Source organism: Panthera leo, chromosome C1 (assembly GCF_018350215.1).
Source record: "Panthera leo isolate Ple1 chromosome C1, P.leo_Ple1_pat1.1, whole genome shotgun sequence".
Lineage (NCBI taxonomy): Eukaryota > Metazoa > Chordata > Mammalia > Carnivora > Felidae > Panthera > Panthera leo.
Genome location: NC_056686.1, coordinates 20,928,378 through 20,955,748, shown reverse-complemented (window position 1 = coordinate 20,955,748; position 27,371 = coordinate 20,928,378). Strand labels below are relative to the sequence as shown.

General features: G+C 36.6%; 1 protein-coding gene across 2 annotated transcripts in view; it reads left to right on the top strand.

Annotated features, from left to right (window-relative positions):
* EYA3 (EYA transcriptional coactivator and phosphatase 3) overlaps positions 1 to 27,371 on the top strand; it is a 97,244-nt gene that overhangs the window by 6,940 nt on the left and 62,933 nt on the right. For both annotated transcript variants that reach the window (XM_042954211.1, XM_042954212.1), the window contains exons 2-3: positions 19,919 to 20,020; positions 25,930 to 25,973. In XM_042954211.1, coding sequence (XP_042810145.1) covers positions 19,988 to 20,020; positions 25,930 to 25,973 — 77 coding nt within the window. In that variant the 5' untranslated portion in view covers positions 19,919 to 19,987. The remainder of the gene's footprint in view (positions 1 to 19,918; positions 20,021 to 25,929; positions 25,974 to 27,371) is intronic.

Sequence of the window (27,371 nt, the reverse complement as noted above, 5' to 3'; positions counted from 1 at the left end):
AGCTGTCAGTGGGGTTTGAGCACACAAGCCATGAGATGATGAGTTGAGCTGAAGTCCGATGCTTAACTGACTGAACCACCCAGGCGCCCCTAAAATGTCCTACCTCTTGATCTTATTATACTTCCTTTCTTTGATCTGCAGAGTATTAAATTTATGTAATAGTCTTAAACTCGAAATCTTAATGTGTCCACTATGAATTTAACAACTTTGAAATATGAAATAGAAAACAAACAGATTTCTGATTTACTGAGTAGTAAATTTGGAAAAGTTGGAAATTTGTGCAAAATTAAGTACTTCCATTTCCTTAGGACTGTTGAGATTAATATATTTAAATTAGCGTTTTTAGTTTTTCTTAGAAAAGAGGAGTGTTTTTAGTTTGACTTAGAAACGAGGAGAACTTTCACAAACCATTTCCTTTATAAATTAAAAAATGCATGTAGTCATTTAGAATATTACTGATTATATTAATATTACTTCTTTTGTGCTTTTATTATTCCCAAATGTAAAAATTCTTGTTGCATCTCTAAAGGAAGGAGATGATTTTATATCATTTGAAGTGTAGTTTAATTAATGTAGGAGTCTGGGACTGAGATATGAGAAGTTACTTTTCTGAGTTTTTGAAACAATTGAGAATCATGGAATCTGGTTAGCAGAAGAAAACTATAGTTATTTCTGGTAAGAAGTGACACTTGGTTAGGGATACTAATTTTATTTCTTATATATTAACTCCTTTTATTAATTCAGACATTAATTCAGTACACCATTTTTCATAGTAGCTTTTGTCTTGATTTTTTTTTCTTTTTGGTGGGAAAAATATGGATCTGAGAAGCTTTGCTATGATGATTTAGAATATTCCTTATTTTGGTTTAAACATTTAATTTTTGTTTCAGAAGCAATTCTTTTTTATATATGGGTTTGATAATTAGTTTATCTCCTAAAATTTCAATAGTTTTTTTTTTTTCACCTGAAATTTAATAATGTAGCAATTACTGAATTTAGGAAAATTGTTTCTGCTAGCAGCACTGTTGCTATGGGAATAAATTAGAATGATTAGCTCTTAGGTAGAATTGAACTTTATTCTTAAGTTTCCATAGTAGTTGAAAAAGATTTAGGTCAGTTTCACCTGTTGTTCCTCCTTTTTTCAAAATAAGAGGGAATTTTATTTTTTATTAAAAAAATTTTTTTTAATGTTTATTTATTTTTGAGAGAGACAGAGACAGAGTGTGGACAGGGGAGGGCCAGAGAGAGGGAGACAAAGAATCTGAAACAGACTCCAGGCTCTGAGCTGTCAGCCCAGAGCCCGATGCGGAGCTCGAACTCACAAGCCATGAGATCATGACCTGAGCTGAAATCGGACGCTTAACCGACTGAGCTACCCAGGCGCCCCTAAAATAAGAGGGAATTTTAATTTAACACAATAATGTTAATTTTTTCCTACTAGATTGATAATATTAATATGGCAGTTTCACTCTTTGTCGACAGCATAATCCAAAATGTGTATATGATTTGTTTTTTTAGAAAATTTCAGAATTTAGAGAACATTTTAGGGTAAAAAGTAGTATATACCTGTCTTATTAAAAAACATTCTCCAGGACGCATCTGGGTAGCTTAGTCGGTTGAATGTCCGACTTGAGCTCAGGTCATGATCTCAAGGTTCTTGGGTTCGAGGCCTGTGTCAGGCTCTGTGCTGACAGCTCAGACCTGGATCCTGCTTCAGATTTTGTGTCTCCCTCTCTCTCTCTGCCCTTCCCTTGCTCACGCTCTGTCTCTCTCTGTCTCTCAAAAAATAAACGTTAAAAAAAAACCACATTCTCCAGGAATCACTGTGTTATTACTTCACTGAATTTTTCAAATCTACTTTTCCCTTTTACCAAATCTTTGCTGTAGGTTGGGAAGCAGCTATCAGATAACTGATGAATAAGTGTTCTTGAGATTGGGAATGAGAGCTTTTGCAAAGAGTATAAGCCATCTCTAATATTGGTGTGGCATTTATTTATTTTTTTTAACGTTTATTTATTTTTGAGACAGAGAGAGACAGAGCATGAACGGGGGAGGATCAGAGAGAGGGAGACACAGAATCTGAAACAGGCTCCAGGATCTGAGTTGTCAGCACAGACCCCAACGCGGGGCTCCAACTCACAAACTGCAAGATCATGACCTGAGCCGAAGTCGGCCGCTTAACCGACTGAGCCACCCAGGCGCCCCTGGTGTGGCATTTAATAACTGGATGAACTGAAAATGTTTGCTTTATCTCATTCCTGTGTATCTCCTGTTAGTATATATTTATTTAGTGTTGGCACCTCACATTCTGTGAAACTTGTTTATTTGGAGTAACTGTTAAACTATTGATTCTTATAGATGGTTTTCTTCTCCTTTTTAAATTCTTTTTCAGAGTAAAGGGTTGCCTTTAAAAACCTAATTAAGGGGCGCCTGGGTGGCTCAGTCGGTTAAGCGTCCGACTTCAGCTCAGGTCACGATCTTGCGGTCCGGTCCGCGAGTTCGAGCCCCGCATCGGGCTCTGGGCTGATGGCTCAGAGCCTGGAGCTTGCTTCCGATTCTGTGTCTCCCTCTCTCTCTGCCCCTCCCTCGTTCATGCTGTCTCTCTCTGTCTCAAAAATAAATAAACGTTAAAAAAAAAATAAATAAAAAATAAAAAAAAAAATAAAAACCTAATTAAGAGTTGGTTGCACATCCCAACCAACTTTTGGTTTAGACTCCGGCTCTTGGTTTAGACTGTGGTCGTGATCCCAGGGTTGTGGGATCCAGCCCTGAGTTTGGCTCTGCGGCTCTGCACTGAGTGTGGACCCTGCTTAAGATTTTCTTTTTCTCCCTCTGCCCCTTCCACCTCTCGTGCTCTCTTTCTCTCTCTCTAAAATAAACAAAATGAAAAAAAAAATTTTTTTTTAACTAAGAGAACCACCAAAACTCTGAATGTTATTTCCTGTGTAGTTTGAAGTGGATATTTTCCTCCTTGACTGGTCAGTTTTTTATATTCTGATAAAGTGCCTTTCAAATTTTTTTGATCATGACCCACTATAACATGCATTTTTTCATTGTTACCCGGTACTTACACACGTATGTATACAGTATCCAGTACTTACACATGTATATGTACATATTAATGTTTAAAATTGAAACAGAAGTTTTGTGGAACAATATTATCTTTACTACTGGTGATACATTGTAATATTTTCTGTTCTATTTTGCTTTATTGTATTTCATTAAAAACTGTTAGTCTTCACTAAGTTAATAAGACAACATTAATGGATTATACCTGGAGTTTGAAAAATTTGAATGACTGCTAGATTTTTTTCTAATATTGTTTTTTGGAATTGAAAATGTTTGGGTTTGTTAGTTTTTTTTTCTCTGAAATGTATCTTGATTCTGTTAAGCTTTTAATCTAAATAACTGCAGAACATTTGAGAGGGAGACCCTATTGCCCTGATTGTCATTGCTGTCATCTCTGTTCTTTACTGTGGTTAGGCACATCATTTTAAAGACTGCAATAATATAGAATCATGAGGTTGAAAACACTTGGTCACATGCAGAGCTTCCATCATGAGAATCATTTGCTAGGTTCCATCTTATAGTCAAAAGTTGAAGTTGATGAAGTTGTGTTTTGCGAACTTTGCTTCTGCTCTTAGCAACTAGTCCAAAGGTTACAAAGCTGTTTTATTCTACTTTCTTCTGGCCCCAATCTAGTCTTTGTAAACCAGAAAAGAGAACTGAGCAGTGAAGCAGTGTCTCTTGTGTATATGGTCAGGTGAAAGTAACACGGTTGAAGAGTGGACTGCATGTATGTATTGTCCCGACTCCTTTTCTGTAATCATAAAGGGGGAAAGGTAGTAGAGATATCAGCAGTTCCTAGCATATCATAGCCATTAGAGTGAGCAGGGTCAGCAACATACTCTACTGTTTTTATCATCGCCTCCTCCTAACACTTAATGAACACTTACTATGTTCCAGGCACTGTGTAAAGCACTTCACTTTATTAACTCATATTCACTTGGGAGGCCTGGGAGAACAAAAATGAGAGAGGATAAAGAAGGAAACTTGCCTTAGTATCTTCTCATTATCTGGCTTGGGAATAGCATGACATAGCATAGATTTTTAGCTTGGTCAGCTTTTTAAAGTCATCAGTCCTGTCTGTGATGTTTCATATTGAATGGCACATAGCTGTGGTTTGAAACCTCAGGCTTTGAAGCTTGGCTGCCTGGGCTTGAATTCCAGGTTGGTGACTTACTAGGTAAATACCCTGGCCAAGTTACTCTCTGTACTTTTTCTTATCTCTAAAATGGTAATAATAATCAATAGCACCTATCTTACAGACTTACTGAGAGGATTAAATGAATTATACATGTAACGTACTTAGAACAGGGTCTGACCCATAAAAAACATTCCATAAATGTTAGCTATTAATAACTCACAACTCACAGTTGGATCTCCTGAAAGTATTTGTGACCATGATGAGTTCTGTGTACTTGCTAAGTAACAGGATGTGATTGACATTTGATGTTTTATTGTCCAGGAGCTTAAAAACCACTTTCCTTGCAAAGGACTTATAGGGAAAGTTCTCGTGTAGGGTATGTGGAATCAAGCCAAGTGACAAAAGCAAAACTACAGGTCCAACTTGTTAATCTCTCATGGGAATCTCTTGCTATTTGGGCCTTATCCTTAATAATTTTAATATTTTTCCCTTTGAAAAACTAAGAGCAACTAGTGAATGAGTTGACTTTCACTCAAGACCAGATTTCCCTCCTGAATTTGTCTTATGTCTAAGATATTTATTTATTTAATTTTTCTTCAGCAAACAGCTTTGACATGTTTACTATGGTGCCAGGCACTATTCTGAGAGCTTCACAAATATTAACTCATTTAAACCTTATGACAAAGATAATATATTATTATTATTATCCCCATTTTACAGATGAGGTAACTGAGGCACAGGAAAGTTGAATAATTAAACTCCCACAGCACTCATCAGTGCAGAGTTGGTATTTGAACCTAAGTAGTCTGGCTCCAGAGTCAGTGCTCTAAGCTTGCCAAACTTGCCTCCGACAGAGGTGAATTAGGTTGAAAATTGTAAAATAACAAGTGTTAAAACTTCACTGTCATTCTGAAACTAATACAACACTGTATGCTAACTACACTGGAATTAAAAATTTTTTAATATGAAAAAAGAAACCTTTACTATTCCTCATTCTGTGCTGAAATGACAGCACTGAATTTTTGGCTCATGGATTCTTGAAGGAGTAAATAAGTTTGGAGAAATAAAACATTGATCAAAGAACCTAACTTAGATTTTATAGTTCTTACAGGTAAGGACATACATTTCAAAAGACTTAGTTCTGTTAGTATGGTGTAAGATAAATTTTATCTGAATAATGGAGAGCTAATTGATGTATAAACGTGGTATACAGATTTATAGAATGATATATAGAGTTTTGACTTGTGAATTTTGATGAAGTAGGGTACAAATTTTTCTATGTAAGTGGAAGCAATACATAGGATATTCATGTTGGTATAAACCATGTATCAGTCTGTAGCACCTGCAGAAAAAAGTTGTGATTCTCTTAGTTAACTTCACAGATTTAAGAGAGGATGAAGATAAAATTTGGGGGGTTTTGAGTTCCGTGGAGTCTGGTTCTCTATACATTAAATTCTTAGGCTTGTGACTGACAAGTTACTAAAATCTAGGAGAGTTGGAAGGAACGTAGTAGAACGTTGGATTATTATTAAACTCACTTTGACAAATCTAATTCAGATGAACTCATTCCTTTTCAATACTTTTTACCCTGGTTTTGGAATTTTTCCTATAGAACACATCTCCCTATTTTATTGGAAGCTTATGGGGAAAAGTTTTTGTTAATTTTAATTAAATATTTGATTTTAATATTTTAGTTTTTATTGTTTAGAGAGGGAGAGAAAGAGAATCTTTTTTTTTTTTTTTTTACTGTTTATTTTTAAGAGAGACACAACACAAATGGGGAGGGGCACAGAGAGAGAGAGAGAGAGAGAGAGAGAGAGAGGGAGACAGACACAGAATCCAAAGCAGGCTCCAGGCTCCGAGCTATCAGCACAGAGCCTGATGTGGGGCTCGAACTCATGAACTGTGAGATCATGACCTGAGCCGAAGTCAGGTGCTTAACCAACTGAGCCACCCAGGTGCCCCAGAGAATCTTTTTTTGCACAGAGCCTGATGTGGGGCTCGAACTCATGAACTGTGAGATCATGACCTGAGCCGAAGTCAGGTGCTTAACCAACTGAGCCACCCAGGTGCCCCAGAGAATCTTTTTTTTTTTTTTTTTTTTAAATGTTTATTTATTTTTGAGAGGGGTGGGGTGGGGAGGGGCAGAGAGAAGGAGACACAGAATCCGAAGCAGGCTCCAGGCTCTGAGCTGTCAGCACAGAGCCCGACACGGGGCTCGAACCCACGAACCGTGAGATCATGACCTGAGCCAAAGTTGGATGGATGCTCAACTGACTGAGCCACCCACGTGCCCTGAGAGAGAGAATTGTAAGCAGGCTCTATGCTCAGTGCAGAGCTCAGTGACCTTGGGATCATGACCCAAGCCAAAACCAAGAGGTAGATGCTCAACCGGCTGAGCCACCCTGATGCCCCAAAGATTGTTTTATAGACAACTTCAAAGGATGATTTTCTGAGAAATAATATTAGAAATCATAAGAACAATTCTTCTTAGAGAATCTCTTCCCAATAAAGTGTTTTGTTTCTGTTAAGAATTTGGTACAGACTAAATGAATTAAAAAAAATTCTCAGTAAGTTCAGATAAGTATTCTATTAAGTGTAAAGTTACTATAAATATTCCTACAGCTGACAATACCATGATATGTTGGTCAGGCATACCTCCCAAATAAAGTAACCAGAAGAATTCCCGATTTTACCACAGTCACTTGGCTGGGCTGTTTATTTATGGAGGGAGTTCACCAACGTGGTGATGGCTTTTGTCTATCCACAGACAGTTCAGCCTGGAAGATGTAGTTGGTTGCAATTTTTTTGGCCACAGAAATGTGATTTGTGCTGATGCCTGAATTGTGAGAGCTAAAGGGCTCTCTTAGGGTCACTTAAAAGAGATCCTGGGGCTCCTGAGTGGCTCAGTTGGTTGAGTGTCTGACTCTTGATTTTGTCTCAGGTCATGATCACAGAGTCGTGGGATGGAGCCCCACGTTGGGCTCTGCACTGAGTGTGGAGCCTTCTTGAGATTCTGTCTCTCCCTCTGCCCCTCTCCCCAGCTCGTGTGTGCTCTCTTGCTGTCTCTAAAGTAAATAAATAGAGCTTTAAGGGAGATCACTGAGTATAGGTCTGCTGGATATTTGTGTCTACTTCAGGAGGACTCTTGAGTATGAAGGACTCTGAGTAATATGTTAGATATGTTAGATGTTTTAGTATATCAAGAAAGGTTACCATCAGTTGATGAGACTTTCAAATTTCTGAAAGATGAGAAACAAGGAGATTGGATCAATAGAGACCAGGAGAAGAAATCACAGATGAAAGTATATGTAGAAGTTTTAGAAACGTACCAGATTCAAGTAAACAATTATGAAGAAATGAAGGGTGCCTGGAGCTTAAATCAGTGTTCTGGCCCTTGCTCTTGATTTTGAGCATCTGGTGTTTGTCCCCTGGATAAAGCCTGGAGAAATGCTTTCCAGACACATTGAATGGTCTGCCTGAGGAGGGCAAGTATATCCATATGGTCTATTCTCCCCATGGTGTTTAGTGTTTATTAATCAAATTATGTAATTCTTTTTTCTTTTTAATTTTCAAAAAATCTTTATTTTTGAGAGAGAGAGAGGGGGAAAGAGAGTGCAAGCAGGGGAGAGGCAGAGAGAGAGGGAGACACAATATGAAGCAGGCTGCAGGCTCCAAGCTGTCAGCACAGAGCCTGAGGCCGGGCTCAAACTCACGAAACACGAGTTCGTGGCCTGAACCGAAGTCGGATGCTTAACTGACTGAGCCACCAGGTACCCCTCAAATTATGTCATTGTTTTGCTGGAAGCACTCATTGCGTTCCCAAACTCCGTATCATGTGTTACAAGGCTGTGTGTCATCTGGCCCTTGCCTGCATCTGAGTCTTCTTTTCCAACCACTCATTCACTTGCTAACATTGGCCTTTTTGCCATTTCTCAACATGCCCAGATGTCATCCTTTCAGTTTCTTTACACTTGTTTTCCTTCTGAAACCTCTTCCTTTGCATCTTCTTATAACTCCATCCTTTTCATTATTAACATTTCTGCTGAAATGTTACCATCTCACAGAAATTATCACCCTATCTGAAATAGCTCCCCTGTAGTCACTCTCTATTCTTTGTGCTATTTTCCATGGTACTTATTGCTTTGTGAAATCATATTACCTTATTATTTGTTCATCTTTTTATTAGAATATAAGTTCCTTGGGGCACCTGGATGACTCAGTCGGTTAAGCGTCCAACTTTGGTTCAGGTCATGATCTCACAGTTTGTGAGTTCGAGCCCCGTGTCAGGCTCTGTGCTGACAGCTTACAGCCTGGAGGCTGCTTCAGATTCTGTGTCTCCTGTCTCTCTGCCCTTTCCCTGCTCATGCTCTGTCTCTTTCACAGAAATAAAATAAACATTAAAAAAAAAAAAAAAAAAGGAGTTTCTCAATTAAAATGCAGGATGTCGGCAGTCATGGCAGAGGAAGAACCTCTGGAAATACTTTATAAAAACAATGAGGACACTGGCAGACATAGTCAAAATCAACTGTTTCAGAACTCTGAACATTAACCATAGGCTTGTAGCAAACTAGGAACATTTATTCAAGAAAAATGGCCAAATCTCAAGAACACCGTGAACTTTGTAATGTTTTAACTTGCCCAGGTGCCGTCCTCTCTCCAGTTCCACAGTAGCTTTGAAAACCAACAGTCCCTAATCATGGTGAAAACTAGCAGCCCAGAAGCCAACTGGAAGCTACAGACCAAGACTGGAGCTTTTTCAAAGCCCTGTTCCAGAGAATTGTCATTATTTGACTTGCTATTATTTGTTATTAATTGACCTGTCTGGTCGTTCCTTAAAAGACCTCATTTGCAAACTTGCATATATTTGACCAGACTTGGAGCCTTTTCTGCCCAGGGTATTCATTGAAAACAGTTAGAGGCAATTGAACATCTCAGCTGCCTATGGTAGTGAGTAACGGTTGGGGCAAACAGACTAACCAAAAAGCTTAAAAGGAAAAGCTGGGGAGTAGATGTCCATAGGGGATTTGTAAAGCTTTGATATATTCCTGGGAATCAAGAAGGCTGTGCCCATATGTTGAGCTGTGTGCATCTTTAGAAAGGACCTGAGAAGGCCCTAAGTTCTTAGTTCTAGTTCATGTTGAGGCTCTGTGCCAACGGATAGTGAAGGCTAAGGAAAAATTGTAAACTGGCTTAGTGTTAAAAGTGTGCCCTAATACATATACAGAGCCCATCCATGAAGACTGGGAGATTTACTGGTTCCAGGAGTCTAAGGAAATCTCTGTCTAATCATTAGCTGACCATTAAACTAACATCAGAGACTTCAGTGGCCACATGGGACAAAGAATCCAGACTCTGTGAAATTAGTTTCTCTATTTCCTTGTCCTATTTTATATTTCTTACCACTGCTTGAATAATAATTTACTTTTTATCTGTCTCTTACCAGTTAGAATATAAACATACTAAGAGCAGGGAGTCTTTGTGCACAGTTCTTTATCTCCAGTGCCTAGAATAATGCCTAGTACATAAAATATTTATTTTTTTATTTAAAAAAAAAAAAAATTTTTTTTCAACGTTTTTTATTTATTTTTGGGACAGAGAGAGACAGAGCATGAATGGGGGAGGGGCAGAGAGAGAGGGAGACACAGAATCGGAAACAGGCTCCAGGCTCCGAGCCATCAGCCCAGAGCCTGACGCAGGGCTCGAACTCACGGACCGCGAGATCGTGACCTGGCTGAAGTCGGACGCTTAACCGACTGCGCCACCCAGGCGCCCCAAAATATTTATTTTTTTAAAGTAAGCCCTGCACCTATTGTGGGGCTTAACTTGCAACTCCCAGATCAAGAGTCACATATTCTACCAACTGAGCCAGCCAGGTGCCCCTAAAATATTTCTTGAAATGATGAGAAAATGGATGACTCAGATATCAATTTTCTATATACTTTCTGTCTTCTAGAAATTTGTTGAATCTTTTGCCTCTTGAAATCACTGTTTTTCTTTTCTTTTTTAAAATTTTATTCAGGTTTTATTTATTTAAGTAATCTCTACACCCCATGTGAGGCTCAAACTCATGACCCTGACATTAAGAGCCGCATGCTCTTCTCACTGAGCCAGACGCCCCACTGTTTTTATTTTGTTGTTGTGTCTTTTATCTCTTTCATTCCTTTGCTATTATTTTTATGAAGTGGATCTCTGGAGAGAGGACATAAATGGGTGTGCTTCTTCAGCTGTCTTGAATCAGAATGTTCTGATTACTGATTTTGATCAATAGGAAGTTCACTGAGAGTAAACTGATTTGGATGAAGTTTGGGAGGTTTTTTTTTTCTTCTAAATTTTTTAATGTTTATTTATTTTTTGAGAGGGAAGGAGACAGAACATGAGCAAAGGAGGGGCACAGAGAGAGAGGGAGACACAGAATCCGAAGCAGGCTCCAGGCTCTGAGCTGTCAGCACAGAACTTGATGCGGAGCTCGAACCCACAAACCGCGAGATCATGACCTGAGCCAAAGTTGGGTGTTTAACCCACTGAGCCACCCAGGCGCCCCGAAGTTTGGGAGGCTTTATGGTAGAATTCATTCTAAAGAGAATGAAAAGACTACACGCATGCATTATGGTGTAAAACCTTATGCAAATAAACTTGACAATCTGGGTGAAATGGATATTTTTAGAAAATGTTGCCAAATTTGACCCCAGAAGAAAGAAATTCAGTAGACCAATAACAATAAAGGGAATCCGTAAAGTTATCAAAGGACTGCTCCATAAAAACTTTTAGACCTAGGTGTTTTCATAGGTATGTTATTTCAAATAGCCAAGGAATAGATAGCTGAACCAGAGCATGGATAAGAGAGAGTTTAGGGGCGCCTGGGTGGCGCAGTCGGTTAAGCGTCCGACTTCAGCCAGGTCACGATCTCGCGGTCTGTGAGTTCGAGCCCCGCGTCAGGCTCTGGGCTGATGGCTCGGAGCCTGGAGCCTGTTTCCAATTCTGTGTGTCTCCCTCTCTCTCTGCCCCTCCCCCGTTCATGCTCTGTCTCTCTCTGTCCCAAAAATAAATAAAAAACGTTGAAAAAAAAAAAAATTAAAAAAAAAAAAAAGAGAGAGTTTATAGCTCTTTTAAGGAAGCCAATGAAATGTTGATTCTAAAACTTCGTGGACAACACAAAATAGGAAACCATGGAAGAATCTTCCAATTATTAATGTAAAAATCTTACATTCAGTACTAGAAAATAGAATTCAACAGTATGTTAAAATAATATTCTACAACCCAAGAGTTTAGTTTCTGAAATAAATGCACATATGGTTCAATATTAGATCTGTTAACATGTTGTTTTAATAGATGAAAGAAAAACCATATGGTCATCATCATTTTGGATGCCAAAAAAGCATTGACCAAATTAATATCTTTTCCTGATAAATGTTCTTCATTTAATTAAAATTGATGAATTCTTATTTGACACGATTAAAGAGAACTTATTTCATTTTTCTTTTCCTTTCCTTTTTTTTTTTCTTTTTTTTTTTTTTAAGTAACCTCTGTGCCCAATGTGGGGCTTGAACTCATGACCCCAAGATCAAGCGTCGTATGCTCTATAAACTAAGCCAGGCAGGCACCCCAAATTTATTTCAGACCAAAACCAATATCACACTTAATAGTGGTATGGTAGAAGTATTCTCATTAATGTGAGGAACAAGAAATGGATGCCCAACATTTAGTATTGTTACTTAATATTATAGTGGAGGTGTAAACCAATATCATTAGGTAGTAAGAAGAAATAAAGAGGTTAATATTGGGAAAGAGGAAGGAAACTATTTTTATGCAGCAAGAGAAAATATATAGCTGAAACTCAACAATCAACTCTCTTACTGTTCTCATTATTAGAAAGAATGAGATTCTGGTAAAGTGGCAGTTTACAAAAGTACTAATACAACATCTTTCCTGTATATATGCAGAGTAATATTTTAGTGGCACCTGGGTGGCTCAGTCGGTTAAGCCTCCGACTTCAGTTCAGGTCATGATCTCATGGTTTTGTGAGTTTGAGCCCCATGTTGGGCTCTGTGCTGACAGCTCACAGCCTGGAGCCTGCTTCAGATTCTGTCTGCCTCCCACTCTGCCCCCCCCCCCCCCCCCCCCCCCCCCCCCCGCTCACGCTCTGTCTCTCTTGCTCTTTCTCAAAAATAAACAAACATTGAAAACAATTAAAAAGAATAAAGAATGTTCATTAGTGCAATTGGAGCATAGGTAAACCATTCTCCACAAGTTGGTTGTTTCTGATTTTTCACTTCTCTGAACAAACAAACTTACTCTATTTTTTGAAATAGTGGAATAGAGTTGACTTTTTACCCCTCTACTTAATTTTGGGGGAAAAATTAGGAAATGAATCAGGCCATGGGCAATTTTATGACCTGACTCTAACCAGAGGATAGTCTGAAGATAATATGATTTTACAGCTGTGCCTGAATATTTTTTAAAATCTTTTTTAATGGTTATTTACTTTTGAGAGAGAGAGTCAGAGTGTGAGCTGTGGAGGGGCAGAGAGAGAGGGAGACACAAAATCTGAAGCAGGCTCCAGGCTCCGAGCCATCAGCACAGAGCCCAATGCAGAGCTTGAACTCACGAACTGTGCGATCGTGACCTGAGCCCAAGTCGGATGCTCAACTGACTGAGCCACCCAGGCACCCCTGAATATTTCTTATTTTCATATAGTTCAGAGAACACTTGGTTTTGTTGCTTATATATATATTTTTGGTATTTCATCGGTACAAAGTAGTATCTTAAAAATATTACAGTTTATTCAGTTAGCGGTGAGAATCTTTTTTCCCAAGTGCTGATTTGATCTTGGTGGTTACTTAAACTGTCTGTATCCTTTGATGGATACAGAGGCATCCATCCTTGATGGATGTTAGTCATGGTTTGCCACATAACAAATGATCATATTGTTGAATTGTTGGGTTTATTTTATAGACTTTAAGGTTTATCATAATTATATTTGTTATATCCTTTTAATCTTAGATTTGTTTTTTCTCATTGCATGAAAGTGCATTTTAATAACTGGCTCTGTTGATTTGTTGCTTATGCTTTCTTCTGTTGCACAAAATTTTTATCTCTTTTCTACAGATAAGTATGCTAATCTACTTTCTCCAAAATTTCTTGAATGCTTAGTTCTTCATATATTTAGAATTAGTCATGTTTTTCTCCACATTGATACCGTTTTTCTGGCAGTATTTTTTTAAGATTTTATTTTTTTAAAGTAGGGGTGCCTGGGTGGCTCAGTCGGTTGAGCGTCCGACTTCAGCTCAGGTCACAATCTCACAGCTCGTGATTTTGAGCCCCACGTCGGACTCTGTGCTGACAGCTCGGAGCCTGCAGCCTGCTTCAGATTCTGTGCCTCCCTCTCTGTCTGCCCCAACCCACTCACATTCTGTCTCTGTCTCTCTCAAAAATAAATAAACATCAAAAAAAAAATTGTTTTAAGTAATCTATACCCACTGTAAGGCTCAAATTCACAACCCCAAGATCAAGAGTCACATGTGGCTCCAACCGAGCCAGCCAGGTGCCCTGGCAATAGTTTTTAAATATTGATTTTTCTCTACTTATAAGCACTTTTTAGATTTGATCATTGCTTTGGGATTTCTTGTCTAATGGGTCTTTTTGTTTATTAAAAAAATTTTTTTATGTTTATTTATTTTTGAGAGAGAGAGAGAGTGTGGGGTAGGGGCAGAGAGAGAGGGAGACACAGAATCTGAAGCAGGCTCCAGGCTCTGAGTTGTCAGCACAGGGCCCGACGTGGGGCTCAAACTCCCAGACTGCGAGATCATGACCTGAGCCCAAGTCAGATGCTTAACTGACTAAGCCACCCAGGCGCCCCTCGTGGGTTGGGTCTTTTAGTATTTTTTTATTGTGGTAAGTACACATAGCAGAATTAACTATTTTACCCACTTTTATTTAAAAAAATTTTTTAATGTTAATTTTGAGAGTGAGAGAGCACGAGCAGGGAAGAGAGAGGACAGAGAGAGAGGGAGAAGGAGACATAGAATCCCAGGCAGGCTCCAGGCTCTGAGCTGTTAGCACAGAGCCCGACACAGGGCTCAGACTTGGGGACAATGAGATTATGACCTGAGTCAAAGTCAGAAACTTAACCGACTGAGTCACCCAGGCTCCTCTACCCACTTTTAAATACAGCATTCAGTGTCATTAAGTACATTCATGGTGTTGTGCAACTATTACCACCATCCTCTGGTGGTAATATCTTTATTTGATGTATTTCTACCTTAACCTGAAACATTATTGCTATTATTCTCAGGCAAATTGTTTAAATCTCTCAGTCCTAGTTGCCCTGTCCGTGGATAGGATAGTTGTCCTGTATGAGGATAGTTGTGGAGATAAAACTAGGTAAGACAATAAACTTAAAAATAATTGGGGTATTATATATGCTTAGTAAATGATTGCTCTCTCATCCTTCCCACTATAATTGGTTTTAAAGACTGGTTGGTGTAGGGTACATCTTTCTTAATTCCCTCAATTATTCTCGTCTCCTCCAAGATACTCATTGTTATTTTTGCCTAATTTCAGTAAGATATTTGTAAGTATTAATAAACATTTGTTCACTTTATGTTTGAAACTAATGTGTATGTTTTGTGGATTAGGAATCCCAAATTACTACTTGCCCTCTGCCGCTTACTACTAAGCAATGTTTCACAAGAGACCACAGAAATGTATTCTTATGTTTTGAAACCATTTCTCCTGACACCTTTTCTGATTTTGCCTTGTAAGGCCTCCTAGTTGATAAATTAGAGTTTATTTGGAAGAGGTGTCTTTAGATTTTATGTTTGGTACTTTGGGTGTTAGGACCCTAGTTTCTTAATTCATTTATGATCTCCTTTAAATAGATAAGTTATTATTGAATAACAATACTTGAAGCAGTTATCTTAAAGCCATTAAAAGACAGTATTTTGCTTACTGTTTTCATTCTTCAAGGCATACACATAATTATATTTGAGGATACCATGATAGACATTTGCTAATTATGTACTCTTTTTTTTGCTAATTATGTACTTTTAAATCCTAAAGTAATCCACATGTTAATAATCTTAAGTAATGATGTACCACTTTTTTGACACTTCTTTAGATTACTATTGTTTATAACTATTGCTGAGATATAGATTTTTTTTTTTTTTTTTTTTTAGTTTTTTTAATGTTTATTTTTTGAGAGAGAGAGAGACAGAATCCGAAGCAGGGTCCAGGCTCCAAGCAGTCAGCGCAAAGCCCGACGAGGGGCTCGAACTCCCAGACTGCAAGATCACAACCTGAGCTGACACTTAACTGACTAAGCCACCCAGGCGCCCCTTGCTGAGATATATTTAATTTGGGGAATGATGCTGTTAATTTTCCCCAGGAAAACTTCTGTAGCCTTTTGTTTGGTGTGTTCTAAAAATTTATCTATAAGGCTTTGGAAGAAATAGTAAGTAGACTTCTAAAATACAGTGTAGTCAGTGATTAAATTTATGAGCTACCTGTTTTCTCTTTAGAACTGTATCAAAGATACTCACTTAATCTGTGCACACATAGCCACATGCAAGTTCCCCTTCTAGGACTTATAATCAGAATGTTGTGCTCTATTTAGACACATAATTAAGAGTAACATATACTTTATTTTCATTGAAAGCAATTTGACCTTTATTCTGTGCTGTGTGTGTGTGTGTGTTTCCCTTCCTATACTTAAGAGCTATAATAACATTGCAGTAATGTAAGTTCTTACCTGTAGCCATTTACAGTTACAGGGTGAATAGAATGTTTAACTTGGTGCAAAACAGAAATTATGACATAGGAATCTTAATTAGAATTTTGAAATAAAATATTTACTAATAATTTCCCTTCTAATTTCTAAAGATTAAAAATAAAAATTATGGCTGCCGGGGGGCCTTGGTGCTCAGCCAGTTAAGCACCTGACTTCAGCTTAGGTCATGATCTTGCACTTGGTGGGTTCGAGCCCCGCATTGGCTCTCCACTGACAGCTCAAAGCCTGGAGCTTGCTTCAGATTCCGTGTCTCCCTCTCTTCAATGCTCCTTCCCTGCTCATGCTCTGACTCTCTCTCAAAAATAAACATACATTAAAAAACAATTTTTTTTAAATTATGGCTGCCATTTTACAAAAGTATCCTGCTTTATTTATAAACATGTGAAATCACAGTATTTAAAATTGACCTTTCAAATCCAAACAGAATTCCCTATTTTTTCATTGTCAGTGTTTACAGGTAGGGAAAGTCTTAGGAAATAATACTATTTCTGTTCTCAAATGTAGATTTTCCCAGATTTCTGTCCATGATGATATATAGATACTGACAAACTCTCACCCAAAAAGGTGATTAAAAAGCTGTTTTTAGAAGTCAATAGTAAGAATTGAAACTAGAAAATTATGAGAAGACATTACTGTCCAAATGCTCGAAGGTACTTAAAAGATTAACTCGGAGCATGTTTTGTAATTTCACTGGCCGTTTGACTAAGTTGTAAGTAATTGTATTCATTTAAATTGCAATAAGAATCCACTTTCCATTTCTATGTCAAGTCCTTGTCAAGTCCTATTTTTGGATATTTTAAAAGATGAATTTCAGTAAGTGTAGAATAATATCAGGTTACATTAAAAACCCACAATTCGATTAAATGCTAGAACTCATACATGGAAATGAGAATATTAAGATTAGTAATTCTGTACTTTTTTTGATATTAAGTATCAGAGCACTGTATCTGTGTTATACAGCACTTCCGTCTGTTGCTAGTAAACGTGACTTGATTGTAAGCATGTGCCAATTACAGAAAATGGTGTGAGGTCTTAATATTAAGGTTTTAGCACATTGAGAAGTGCTAGGAATGTGGCAAATACTTGCATTCTTGTATTTAGTATATCCTTATATTTTTCAGGTTATTCAAGTTATAAATTATTGGATAGAAGACTACTGTATTGATAGAAAGTAGTGTCTTAGATGCATGTTGTGAGGAAAATACATAATTTATAGCAATTATTAATATAATTAATATATTGTATACACAAATGTACCAGAATGAATGTTTGCAACTTTATACATGTTACACGTTGCCAGTAGAATCCCAGAAGATTCTGTAACAAATCATGTGCTTTCCTTGTAGATCGTTTTTTTTTTTGTTTGTTCTAAAATGATCAAAATTATTGGTGATCATTGATCAATTACTTGATTTTAAAAAATGTTTTCTAACTATAAAAATTATGCCCCTTTTATTTCCCTAAATTGAAAAGCTGAGAAACTAAAAGGGATTTTTAAGATGGAAATAACAAAGGGTGCTTATTTTCAAAGAAAAATAGAGGAGGTAGAAGGTCTTCCAGTTTTTCCCTTAAAGTTTTTTTGCAACTCACCATAGATTTTATCCTAAGAAAAATAAAAAAATTTGTTCCTTTTCATAATAAGATCACCATAATATTGCCATATTTCTAAAAAACAAAATTCAAGATTGAACATTTAGTTTTGTCTGGCTTGAGAATTTATTTCCCCACAATTAAGAGTAGTATTTCTTACTTTCTAAAACCCATGATCCCTTTTAATCAATAAAAAATGTCTGTTCTCCTTTGATGTTCATATTTTTTAAATCAATTAGTTCTTATGTTTAAAATTAAAGCACGTATGAGTATCCTTTTCTTAAAATAATTTTTCTTACCTTCTGTCTTGCCCAGAAGTAGATTTTATAACCCTTCCCCCATGAGAAGGAATATCCCTTCCCTCTCCTGTGCTGAGAATCTACAAATTAGAGATTACAGTTATTACAGTATGGCCTTCAATTAAGTAAAACACTTTTGTTTTACTTAAGTAAACACTTTTTGTTTAGGTGAGAGCTGGTCACACAAAAATTCAACAAATGAGGTATTAAAGGCATTACATTTGCCTCATGATTTGGCCAGATTTTGCTCCTGTTTTGGGATGAAATTATGTATGTATATTATGTACATTTAGATGTTATTAAAATCCTATAAAATAAAGACATTTCAATTTAAAACTAAGATGGGTAGGAGCTGGTAAAACATAAAAATGTTTCATCTTTCACAATTGTAATCAGTTTCACGTCACGTTGATTATACTCTTCCGAGGAGAGCAAAACAAGTTCAGGCAAGATAGCCCCTGTGGGCTTTAGTTATTGTGCTCCGTAATTCTGCAGCACTAGTTATCTACGTCATGTAGTTTGAGAACTTAGCTTTTGAGGCTCTGTGTACGACTCCACGTGAGTATTGATGATCACATGCTTCTGACCTTTAAACTTTTTTTCTTACGACATTCTAGGTCCGGGAAGGGATTAAAGCTGTGGTAGAGTGGGACAATTTTGCATCTAAAAAGACACATGTTTTCTCTCTTTTTCCCATTCTGGAGCGTGGCTCTAAAAAGCATGCTGTATTGCATCGAGATGGAGCAGTAGAAGTGGAGGGGTGGTGTTATTGGCACTACTGAAGTTTTTCATTTCTTTTTTCATGTTTTTTATCTGTTTCCATTACTTTGCCAGTAAGATTCTATACTTGCTTTAGCTTTATAGGTTAAGTTAGGTACAGTGGTTGGTAGAAGTGAAAACAGGAGTGACCTTAATTAAAACCAGAAGCAGTCACATCTGTTTTGGAGAAGTGTCCATTTCATTTGGGTTAAAGGGAAATGGAGTTTTTGTTTTTCCAATGTGTTTAGTTTTCTAATATCTACCTATTTCTTGCCAGCAGGCCACAGTAAAATGTCCTTACCATTAATTGGGGTCTTCGAGTCCTTTATTTTTCTTTCTTAGTTTGGAGATCAGGTCAGGAAGAGCAGGGTCTGAGAAGGTAAAGAGTTTGCTTTGGGGCACCTGGGTGACTCAGTTGGTTAAGTGTCCAACTTTGGCTCAGAACATGATCTCACAGTTCATGAGTTTGAGCCCCGTATCGGGCTCTGTGCTGATAGCTCAGAGCCTGGGGCCTGCTTAGAATTCTGTGTCTCCCTCTCTGCCCTTCCCCTGCTCAAACTCTCTCTCTCAAAAATAAATAAACATTGAAAAAATTAAAAACAAGATTGACACAGTAGGATATTTAGTGGAGCTTGTTATTTCAGAATAAAATTGGGTCTTGGCTTTACATGATTATTTTTCCTTAATTCTATAATTCAAGGTTTTGCTTTACTTATTTATTTGCATTATTAAAATAAATCCAGAAGAACTTTCCTTTAAATTAATAACATACATATATAGATAGTTGGTTGTGAAAGTATTTAATTGATATTCCATTTTGTCCTATTTAAAGTGATTTGGTGTGTCTGTGTTAACAATTATGTAAATGTTCCAGATTCAAGCAGGTTAGATGTTATCATAACATACTGACTTGCTAGGCTAGTTTTTATCATTTTTTAATGTAACAATAATCCTCAAAAATAATGTTTTAGTTATCTGCACACAGCTGTCATTATAAAATGTTTAATGCATTGGGCACTATAGTAACCACGTTTTAAGTAAACCAGAAGGGCTTCCACGTGTTGGCTTTTGCGATGTAGTATAAAGGTCATTGGGTATACCTGTCTTGACTTGGTACAGCATGTCAGTTTGGAAAGGCCACGTGCAGGTTTGAGATTTTGAGATTGGGACTCACGTAGAAAGCTTGAGGTAACAAAAATTAAAAAAACTATTATCTGATGGCCTCAATGATAAAAGAGGACATAAAGCTTTGGATCCCCCCTCTTTTTTAAACAGACTGTGAAGACTGCTTGACAGACACTTGCAATCCAGTCACATAAGTGTAAGAAAGAAATATTGGTCCTCATGGAAGAAGAGCAAGATTTACCAGAACAACCAGTAAGTATTTCCTTTAACAATTTAAAGTTCTTTATAGAAAAGCTAATCTTAAGAGATTTTAAAGATCACTCAGTTATACTGCAGATTCCAAATTAGAAATAAAAATAAGGAAGAGACTTCTTAATACTTTCCTTCTAAGAAAATAATTTCATGTCCTTTAATTCACATTTTGTTAATACCTGGGAGTCTGCTTAGAAAATTCAGTATTACAAACTGAGTAGTGCATGGGCGCCTGGATGGCTCAGTCGGTTAAGCGTCTGACTCTGGCTCAGGTTATGATCTTGCGGTACATGAGTTCGAGCCCTGCGTTTGGCTCTGTGCTGACAGCTCAGAACCTGGAGCCTGCTTCAGATTCTGTGTCCCCCTCTCTCTCCACCCCACCCCTACTTGTGCTCTGTCTCTCTCTGTCTTTCAAAAAAGAATAAACATTAAAAAATAAAAATAAAAAAAGTACTGTATTTGCAAATGCCATTAAAAAGAACCAACAATTGCTATCCTTACAGTTTTTAGAAAATAAAAGAGGATGTCTATTTACCAGTAAAACAGTATATATTATCATTTGTGCCAGAAAACGTACTTTTTATCTTTACCTAAATTTTTCTGATTAAGTTTTTAAAAAGTAGTAATAGTTGAAGAAAGTATAATTTGATAACTAATTGTTAAAAATAGGTAAGTATTTTTAAATACTAAAATACTTACTTTAAAAAGCAGATAAAAAATAGATAAGACCCTAGAGTCCAGGTTAGATTCTTAATTTCTTTTAAATATTTAACATAAATAAATAAAATAATTTTAAATGTCCTCAAGTGATACAGATTTATTGCCTTGTTGTGGCCTTTTGTTTGTATATTTTGGTCTTTCTGTGTTTTGACCCTTAGCATTTAAAAAAGCAAAATAAATAAATAAATAAATAAATAAATAAATAAAAAATAAGGAAAGGCAATAGTAATCATTTTCGTAGATACTTTTGTATTAAAGGATGTTTTTCTTTTGTGTTGAGATTTTTCTGAAGTTAGATAAATACTGAGTCAGTTTACTATCCTGAATGAGCCTCTTGCATTTTATATTAAGGAAGAATGCAGAATGATACATGTTTACCTTTATGAAAATCCAGCTTAGAAAAATTTGAATTTTGAAAGCAGGTAATAGGGTATGTTTTTCATGTTCCAGATGTATTCTTTATATCACAGAAAGATGGACATGTGCTCCCAAGAAGTCCTTTAATACATTTTTAATATTTTCTTTATGTTGAGAAGTACATACTGATGATTACTTTGCCATTTTTCTTTTAGCCCTCTCACTTAAGGCAAGTATAAAACCAGAAAGATATAGCAATTGGTAAAATGACCTTGAAACATTTGAAATGTCATCCCTTATCCCTGTTGGGACATCGATAATCAAGGAAATGGTAGAATTAAAAATCATCCTCAGCAGTGTTCCTAGGATATGTACCGTGAGAACAAATAGCTGGGTTAGAGACATTAAATGTACCAAAGAAAATGATGGCATTGAGTTTTTAATGTAGTAAGAAGTCTGGTCAAGAGGTCTAGTTTCAAAAGACTTATGTGTTGACATACTGTTGAAATGGGTATCGTTGTTAGTAACTCCTTATGTATTTAAAGTAGAATTGTGAGGCTGACCTGCTGGTGAGTTGTCTTTTCTACTCTACTTTATTTCCTTGCTCTTCTATTCAGTTTCTATAACATGATGTCCAAAACCTGATTGTTACTTAAGAAGGTGAGAAATGAAACCATTTTAAAAACATTTTCTGGGGCGCCTGGGTGGCTCAGTCGGTTGAGCGTCCGACTTCGGCTCAGGTCACGATCTCACAGTTCGTGAGTTCAAGCCCTGCGTCAGGCTCTGGGCTGATGGCTCAGAGCCTGGAGCCTGCTTCCGATTCTGTGTCCCCCTCTCTCTCTGCCCCTCCCCCATTCATGCTCTGTCTCTCTCTGTCTCAAAAATAAACATAAAAAAAAAAAAAAATTTAAAAAAAAATAAAAACATTTTCTGCTGACTATAAATGGTGATTGTCACAGAGCATCATTTTTTTATTGATTTGTTCCTGGGCCTTAATTTTTATTTTTTTTATTTTTATTTTTTTATTTTTTTTTTATTTTTATTTTTATCTTATCTTATCTTAATTAGAGGTGTATATATATATATATAGAGAGAGAGAGAAAACAAGTGAGAGAGGGATAGAGAGAGGGAGAGAGAGAAAATCCCAAGCAGGCTCTGCAGTGTCATCGCAGAGCCCGACACAGGGCTTGAACACACAAACCATGAGATCATGGCCTGAGCCAAAGTCGGAGGCTTAACTGACTAAGCCACCCAGGCGCCCCTTGGGTCTTAATTTTTAAAGGTAACTGAGTGATAACACAGGGAAGTCCATGCCATTGAAGGAAAAGCTTAATGTCCTTAAAAGTGAAAGGCATGGCACGTCACACAGGGCCACAGGGGGAGGCACCAATGTCAGTTAGGAGGCAAAAAGGAGCTAGGGGAAAGCATAGGCCATAGCCATTATTGGAGTTTCCAGAGGCAAGGCAAGGCAGGGTAAACGGTTTAGGTTTGTGTAGTCTGAATAATTCCAAGGGCTTTTGGGGTATCAAGGATGTTACTGGGTGCTGGTGTCTGGCTCTGGGGTGACTCAGAGCAGGGGAAGTATTGGCTTGGTGTGTAAGTTGGATAAAGGAGATGGAGGGCTCTGGATCACAGGGAAGATGTACACAGCTTGGTCCTTAGTTTGGCCCTGTGACTAATGGCTGCCAAATGGACAAATACAGAATCTGAGAAAACACAGAATATTTAAGAACTGTTCAAAATAATTAGAATGGAAAGAGTAAATGTTATACTTTGAAGAGAAAAACAAGTCTTCACAGGCTGTAGTAGAGGTCTAAAATTTGAGTAGAAAGAATGATTCCATTCCAAGTTAATGATGATAAATAAAACCAAGAGTTTTAACCCTACTGTTACTTGTATATATAGATGTTACTAGTGACATTATTACAAGAATTATTTTAATCTCACTATCTCTTCTTGTCTCTTTCCTGCTGAATTATCCCTTTCTTGTTTCTTTACTAATTACTTGCCCTGTCTTAAGCTTTATTCAGGTCATTGTTGACAGTGCAACATAAATTTTAGCTTTGGGTTTTCTGTCAATTGATTATTGCCGATCAATCCTCAATCTTCTGCATTTGGAAATGGTTCACTCTGTGTTCACCAGTTACCTTGACATTATTGTCTTTCCCCTTCCTTGACCCCCAGTCTTTATCTTTTTCAAATACTCTGAAACAGTTGTATTATTGTCCAAACTGGAACTCTTTTGAAGAGTAAAAGGGGACACTAAACAGACTTGGTTCCGGGATAAGAGGTATAAACCAAGATTGTCCCTGCTAAGCTGGAAGCACATAAAAATACCTGCTTTTATGGCTATCAGGGGTGCTCTCTGAATTCAAGTTTTGAAAGGACCTACATGCATAGGAAAAATTTTAGAAGAATACACAGCAAACTTAATACTGATTATTTTATGGAGGGATGAGGCAGAATGAAGTCTTTTCTATTTTATACATATCTGAATGGTTTGAATTTTTAAAAATAAGAGCATGTATGCCTTTTGTATTAAAATTTTAAAAAGAAATTACTAATGCTTACTGTAGACAACACAAGTGGCAAATGCTTTATAACCATAGTATACTCTCCAGGCTAGGATGTAGAAAAGGAGTGTAGCTTGGGAACCATTTTTGAGAACAATAAAAAGGACTTTAAAATTGTGTTTTGGACTTGGAGGGGAAGGAGAAGAAGAGGTAGAACAGGTGGTGAAGAGACAACTTCTTGACTCAACACCCCTGATTTCTTTTGTGTCTTCTTTATCAAGGAGGATAAACTTAGGTAAAGGATAGCATACCTCAAAGTTTAAAAATGTTTTTATTCACATATTTATAAGCAAATACCTAACTTCTTTCAAATGAGTTCTGTTCCTCCAGACTAATAGCAGTTTTATACCATAAGCCTAAAACTTAGAGACATCAGTGCAAAGCCAGCCTTGATCATCTGAAAAATCAGAGTAAGGAAATGCTTGAAACAAAACATGGATATTTCCTTTCCTTTAAGGCATGATTTTTTTTTTTTTTTTTTTTTTTTTTTTTTTTTTAGCAGAGGTACAGATAGAACCCTGATTTCACAAATTTGCCATTGGTTCTTTTTTTTTATGTTATCTTCAGTTATAACATGCCCATAAGATTATATCGTTTTTTTAAAATAAAAGCTTTGAGAAAAAATTGACATATCCATTTTAAAGTAGTGGTTTTTAATATATTCGCAATGTTTTTTAGTCATCACTAGAATCAATTTTAAAACATTTTCACCATTCCAAAAAGAAACTCCATACCCATTGGCAGCCACCCCCCAACTCCCTCATCCCCTGCAGCCCTAGGTAACTGCTGATCTAACTTCTGTCTAAAAATTTGCCTGTTTGTAGACATTTCATGTAAATGGAATCATACATTATGTGGTTCTTTGTGACTGGCTCCCTCCACTTAGCATAATCTTTTCAGGGTTCATTTACATTGTAGCATATATTATGTACCAGTACTTCGTTCCCTTTTATTGCTGAATAATACTGTATGAATTTATTTTATTTATCATTCATTGTTTTATTTATCATTATTTTAACATTTTATTTATCCATTTATCTGTTCATTCATGAGCATTGGGGTTGTTTTCACTTTTTGGCTATTTTGAATAATGTTGTTAGGAACATTCCTGGACATATGTTTTCTTTCTTTTTTTTTTTTTTTGTTTGTTTGTTTGGTTTTTTGGTTTTTGGTTATGTAGCTAGGAGTCAAATTGCTGGATTATATGGTAACTGTATTTAATCCCTTGAGGAACTACTAAACTTTTCCAAAGTAGCTACACTATTTTACATTCGTTTCTGGATTGTACTGTTTCAACCCGTACTTTTGTAATATCTGTCTGTATCTTTTTGAGTTAGTTTACCTGCTTAGAATGCCAGGCAGCAGATGCTTCCTATCTCTGATTTACAGGGGGACATAATTGCCCAAATCAAGGCAAACAATGTCTGAAATGTTAAATTTAATCATATTAAATAGCTATATTCCCACCTGATATTTTTGTTGAAGATTATTTAGTAGACTTTCAGCTTTTTATTAGCTTGAGATACTCTCAATCCATAATTTTGTAATTTTGTATGGCTAAGCATACTAAGCATGTTTCTACTGTGACTAGTTATTCTAATCAGAGAACTCTAAAATCAGATTCTTTGTAATATATATGAAAGCAAGGAAATCCACTGGTACTGTTAAATGTTGTTGATCTTCTGTTTGGGATTCTTAAACTGTTTCAGTGGAAATGCTTTTACCTCAGAATGAGTTAGAAAAAGATGAAAATCTGGAATAAAACAGAATAGCATAAAGAATATTTTTTAAAGTACTCATAACCTGATAAGAATTTATCTTTATTTTTGGCATGTAATTTAAGTATAAAGACATTTCTGTTTCATAAAGTAATAAATGAGTTGATGTTGTTGAATATGCCATACTTACAGTTTGACAATATAATTATGAGTCTGTTAAAATTTAAAACCAACTAATTTGTACCCAAGTTTGGATACTTTACTCTGGTAAACATTGTATCTTGAGTAAAAATCCTGGTAAACATTTTACCTTGAATCTGAAAAACAATTTTTTCATTGAAAAGAAAGAGCTCATGTGAAAAACAAAGAAGCCCATCTCTAACTCTAAAATATAACAAAGGTTAATTAAATAAATGTAAACAGAACAAAATGAAATAGTTACCCTGTAAATTATTAGTTAATATCAGCCTGCCATTTGAATAGGTAGATGATTTCAGAAACAGAGCACTATATTGATGCCTTTGTATATTTATTTTTGCAGGTGAAAAAAGCCAAGATGCAGGAATCAGGAGAGCAAACTTTGAGGTATGAAAAGTTGAATTTCTTTTTAATGATCTACTTAGTTTTTTTTCACCTGCTATTTATAAGTATATGGGTACATTTTGGGTTGACTACTCTAGTTTTGAATTTTAGCATCAGTCTTTAGGTTTTGAAATTATTTAGTTTAAGGTGAAAATATCCTTCCACTAGTTTGTCCTTGAAACAAATAAGTGCTGATTTTTGTCTTATTCATTCATTATTTGTTTAGGAATATGTACTGAACTCATGTTATCTATTAGGTCCTGCAATATATGAAAGAGACATGATGGTGAGCATTCTTCAGTCAGATGTACAGGATACAAAATGGGAAAAAGAAGCAGAAATAAGGGAAATGCAAAGGATTTGGCATTAATCACCAAATGGACATGGGATGCCTTAATCATTAGCTCCACTCCCTGTAGATAAGAGACAGCTTCTTTGCCCCTCATACTCCGGCTTCCACAACACCATAGTTTTCAGTTTTCCACAGTCCTTACTTCTGTTTGTCTATGAACCAGTAACTGCACCGCCTCTAACATCTGAACTTCCAGAATCCTACTCTTTTAGTACCACACACTCCATTCCAGCTCATTTATACTACTGCCACACTAGCCATGTGATATCTTCCTGTACATTTTCCGTTAAGTGAGCTATCATATTTTCACTCTTACCCATTGACGCTTCCCACAAGATTTCAATGTTTTTCTTATGCTTTTTAAATTATAAGATCTATTAATCAGTCCCTTGCAAACATTTCTACCTTGTTCTCCTTTTCCCCTGTGTCATGCTTCCTTAGCAAAACCACAACCCTGGGTAGACCACCTGTTCACCTATTCCATTCTTACTTCCAGTCACCTGAACATTGTCAGAGAAAAACACAAAACTGTTTTCATTTATGATTACATCGCAAACAGGCACTTAAGCACTCCTGGTGGTCCAGCCACCCTTCCTAGTGTGTTTTATCCTAGGCTGTAAAATCATCTTTCTTTCCCTCCCTCCCTTCCTCCTTGCCTCTTGCCTCCTCCCCTTCCTTTCATCTTCCTTGCCCTTTACTTTGCTCCCATTTACCCAGCTGGGGATCTTGCTCCCTAATTCAAAGAGAACTTAGAAACATTTAGATAGAAACTATCTCATTTGTCTGTCACATCTGCCCATTTATCTGCTTCTCTACAATATTCTCTTTTACCCTTTCCTCTGAAGTTAATTCCTCTGCTTATATCTAAGGCTGATCCTTGCAGTTATATTATGGAACCTACCGCCTTTGTCTTTTCCTATAATTATCCCTTCTCTCTCCTTCAGTTTCTTTATTATGATAAAATATATATAACATAAACTTCACCATTCATTCATTTTTAAGTGTATAAATCAGTGGCATTATTATATTCACATTGTTGTGCAACCATC